The 4,400-nt window shown below is 48.6% G+C and overlaps 1 protein-coding gene across 1 annotated transcript in view; it reads left to right on the top strand.

The window, feature by feature from the left end:
* Window positions 1-3,394: 3,394 nt before the first annotated feature.
* LOC108523015 (uncharacterized) overlaps window positions 3,395-4,400 on the top strand; it is a 5,766-nt gene continuing 4,760 nt past the window's right edge. Inside the window, exon 1 of the mRNA XM_017863472.1 lies at window positions 3,395-3,681. Coding sequence (XP_017718961.1) covers window positions 3,508-3,681 — 174 coding nt within the window. The 5' untranslated portion in view covers window positions 3,395-3,507. The remainder of the gene's footprint in view (window positions 3,682-4,400) is intronic.

The following is a 4,400-nucleotide window of genomic DNA, read 5'->3' as shown; positions in this document are numbered from 1 at the left end:
TACAGGTGCATGCTGCCACACCTGTCTATATTTGTATTATTTTTTATTGCTGCATTATTTTTTTCCAACTTTTTTTTTTTTGAGACAGGGCCTGTTGCCCAGGCTGGAGTGCAGTGGCACAATCATGGTTCACTGCAGCCTCGAACTCCTGGGCTCAAGTGATCCTCCCTTCTCACCTTCCAAGTAGCCGGAGCTACGGGCACATGCCACCACACCCGGTGGCTAAATTTTGTATTTTTTGTAGAGATAGAGTCTCACTATGTTGTCCAGGCTGATCTAAAACTCCTGGCCTCAACTCTTCCTCCTTCCTCAGCCTCCCAAAATGCTGGGATTACAGGTGTTAGCCACTGTACCTGGCCCCTGCTTTGCTTTTCTTGATGACACCTCCTTCGATGTGCCATGTAATTTATATATTTGTGTCTAACTCGCCACTATAATTAAACTCAATGAAGGCAGAGTTTTTTTTTTTAGGCTTGTATTTTGAAATAACAATAGATTCACAAGAAGTTGCAAAGAAAGGGTCTGAGAGGCCCTGTGTACCCTTTATCTAGTTTTCCCTAGTGTTTGCATCTTGCATAACTATAGTACAATATCACAACCAGGAAATTCACATTGGCACAGTCCACAGAGCTTACTCAGATTCACCAGTTACACATATACTCATCGGGGCAGGGTGGGCAGGAAGGAGTTGTATAGAATTCTTTTTTTTTTTTTTGAGAGAGAGTCCTGCTCTGTCACCCAGGCTGGGGTGCAGTGTCACAATTTCGGCTCACTGCAACCTCCACCTCCCGGGTTCAAGTAATTCTCCCTGTCTCAGCCTCCCAAGTAGCTTAGACTACAGGCACGCACCACTATGCCCAGCTAAATTTCTTTGTTTGTTTTTGTTTTGTTTTGAGACAGAGTCTCGCTCTGTCACCCAGGCTGGAGTGTAGTGGTGCGATCTCGGCTCTCTGTAGCCTCTGCCTCCTGGGTTCAAGCCATTTTCCTGCCTCAGCCTCCTGAGTAGCTGGGATTACAGGCGCACACCACCACGCCTGGTTAATTTTTTTGTATTTTTAGTAGAGACGGGGTTTCACCATGTTGGCCAGGCTGGTCTTGAACACGTGACCTCAGGTGATCCACCCACCTCAGCCTCCCAAAGTGCTGGAATTACAGACGTAAGTCACCACACCTGGCAAATTTTATCACATGTGTAGCTTTGTGTAATTCCCACCACAAAAAAATCCAGAACAATACCATTGCCACCAGATTCCAAGAGGGCAGGGATATTTGGTCAGATTTGTTTGCTCCTGTACCCTCAGCACGAAGACCCGAACCAGACAGAGTAGGTTCTCAAAATCTGTGGAGTTGAAAAGGCAGTAGAAGGTAGTGGTGACAGCACAGACTTTGAAGCCTGAACTACCTGAGTCTGAGTACTGGCTGTGCAACATAGTAGTTGTGTGACCTTGGGCATACAACTTAATCTGTCCCTGCTGCAGTTCCCTCTTCTGTAAAATGAGGATAAATAACCATACTTACCTTGTAGTGTTCTGGTGAGGATTCAAAGGGTCAGTGGTAAGACATGGTAAGCTCATAGTGAGACTTGAATTAATACATGCAGGCACATAGTAACTATCAAGCCCCATAAGCAACATTCACTGTTACTGTCATCCTTTTGTATCGCAACAGAACAGATAGTGCTAGGAGCCACAAGAAAGATACAAATAAACTATTAGAACAATGTTGAAGGGGTGGTGATTTCCAGCTAAGGGGAAGAGACAGCATTTGAATTCGGCCTTAGAAGGTGACAGGTAGTTTCATGAGCTAAATTATGTTCCCCCAAAATTCATGTGTTGAAGCCCTAATCCCCAGGGCCTCAGAATGTGAATTTAGGCCGGGCACGGTAGCTCACTCCAGTAATCCCAGCACTTTGGGAGGCCGAGGCGGGCGGATCACTTGAGGTCAGTAGTTCAAGACCGGCTTAGCCAACATGGCGAAACTCAGTCTCTACTAAAAATGCAAAAATTAGCTGGGCGTGGTAGGGCGTGCCCATAATCCCAGCCACTCAGAAGGCTGAGGCAGGAGAATCACTTGAACCCAGGAGGCGGAGGTTGCAGTGAGCCAAGATTGTGCCATTGCACTCCAGCCTGGGCAATAAAAGGAGACTCATCCTTGAAAACAAAAAAAGAAAAGAAAGAAAGAAAAAAATGTGTGCTATAGTAATATATGGGCTTCTTAACATAGTTCTATTTGTGAACTTAATAAGTAATTTAAAGGAAGTGAGTGTGTAAATGTCTGGAGACATCTGCATCAACTGTAATGTAATATGAAGCCATCTATGATTTCTATTAGTGACCAAGTCACAAGTACTGCTAATGCCACTGTGGTCTGTTGCCTACATTCGTAAATAAAGAAAGCATTAAATTTCATTAAATTTGGTGGAAATAAAGTTGTATTTTCCCATTCAAGTTCATGGGATCCTCTGAATTCTATACATGGACTCTTGTGGACTCCAGGTTAAAAACCCTTTCTGTGATCCATTGGTGCAAAAATGCTTGAGGTGACTGCAAATATACGTGGAGGTTTTGCTTTTATTTATTTACTTTTCCTTTTGAGATGGAGTTTTGCTCTGTAGCCCAGGCTGGAGTGCAGTGGCGCTCGGCTCACTGCAACCTCCGCCTCCCGGGTTCAAGCGATTCTCCTGTCTCAGCCTCCCGAGTAGCTGAGATTACAGGCACCGACCACCACGCCTGGTTAATTTTTTTGTATTTTTAGTAGAGACAGGGTTTCACCATGTTGGCCAGGCTGGTCTCCAACTCCTGACTTCAAGTAATCCGCCCGCCTAGGTCTCCCAAAGTGCTGGGATTACAAGCGTGAGCCACCACGCCCGGCTTATTTTTATATTTAATTTATTCATCAAAATGAAAGGTTTTGCTTTTAAACGGGGAAAAGGCTTAAAACGGGGAACACTAGCATCCCAAATGCATGTCATTCATTATTGTACAGCTTGCCAAAGACGGGATACAATGTCAGGCTGGACTTCTTAGCAGCCAAGGAAGAGGTTCTGTCCCTAACTTTCTGAGTTGAAAACTTTGATTGGCAACCTTTCGCCTAGTCGAAAACCCCAAGTGCCTAGGCTTACAAAAGCGTCCACGTGGTCCAACCCCCTCTAACTTCTCCTGCTTCCTCCGAGACGACTGTCCTTTCCCACACCTTCCAGCCAGGCCGGAATAACTCGTAGCCCTCCGAGAAAATGGCACTTGCTCTCCGCCTGCCCAGCTCCAATCCGGCGTTCCCAGTCCCTGGCGCCCGGAGGTGACGGTCGCTTCCCCTTAGGGTTAGTCCCGCCCAATTGACTCCTTAGGTTTTCGGAAGGGCTTCTACTTTGGCATTTATCACGGGCTGTCTGCCTCACTTGCGAAGCAGGGTGCCCCTAGCACACTGCCGGGCCCCTCGGGGAACGCACTTAGGGAAGCGAAGCAAAGCGAATTGCATTTGGCAGGAACCAGCGCTCTTTCCCACGGCGCCATGGGAGCGCACCGGTGGGCACAGAAGACACTAGGAAGAGGCGGTCGGCGAATAGCGTCACCTCCTAAGCTCCGCCCATCAGAAGCGCCTTCTAAGCTCGTTCTTCCGCCTGCTTCCTCCCTCTTTTCTTTTCTCCGCCATCGTGGTGTGTTCTTGCCTCCACTTCTCGCCATGGTAAGTCCATCGGTCCCCATCGGCCCCAGGGCGGCTTCCCAAACACCCGAGGCCGCTGCCACGAAATCCCTGGGCCGCGTGGAGCGTCGAGGGGCAGGTGCCTTTTAAAGGCTTTTTCAAGAAAAGCTCCAGTTCGGCCACTGTTGTCTTCCTCGGCCTGGAGGGAAGCCAGTGAGCCAGCGAGCAACCTGAGAGGGACAGGCTGCGCTGCGGCCGCGGATTCAAGGGGACTCTTTCTTTGCCGGGCCGCTGCCGAGTCGGGCAGGGATTCCGGTTTGCCTTCGCTTGTAGTGAACTCTGGTTCTGGAGGCGAGGGTTGGGAGGTAGCAGCCACCCCCGAAATCGTGACCTGACCGTGGGCTGCCCGTGGCACGCGCAACGTGGAGGGCAATCAGGAGGGTAATGTGGGCTACTGGTTTTCGAAAAGGGTTTAAGCTTGGCGTGGAGAAGCGAACCACATTTTTAGATCCCAGGACTTTTGTTTAGAGGACGTTTATTCAGAGACTTGAGCGTCACCCCGTGGAAGCGCCTAGAACAAGGGGTGTTTTGTGAACCCGTATGTCATTCTGGCCTTCTTAGTAAATGGCAGTAGCGAACCAGTCACTCTTCACTGGGAAATGTGAAATGTTGCTTTCCAGATGTGGAGGCGATACGTACTGGTATTTTGTTACTATTTACTTGACAAGATTTACAACTGCTACTGGGGGGGGGGGGGGGGG

The sequence above is a fragment of the Rhinopithecus bieti genome, unplaced genomic scaffold (assembly GCF_001698545.2).
Source record: "Rhinopithecus bieti isolate Rb0 unplaced genomic scaffold, ASM169854v2 scaffold_72006, whole genome shotgun sequence".
NCBI classification, from domain to species: domain Eukaryota; kingdom Metazoa; phylum Chordata; class Mammalia; order Primates; family Cercopithecidae; genus Rhinopithecus; species Rhinopithecus bieti.
The sequence above is the reverse complement of the archived record's forward strand: the minus strand, read 5'-3'. Positions and strand labels throughout refer to the sequence as shown.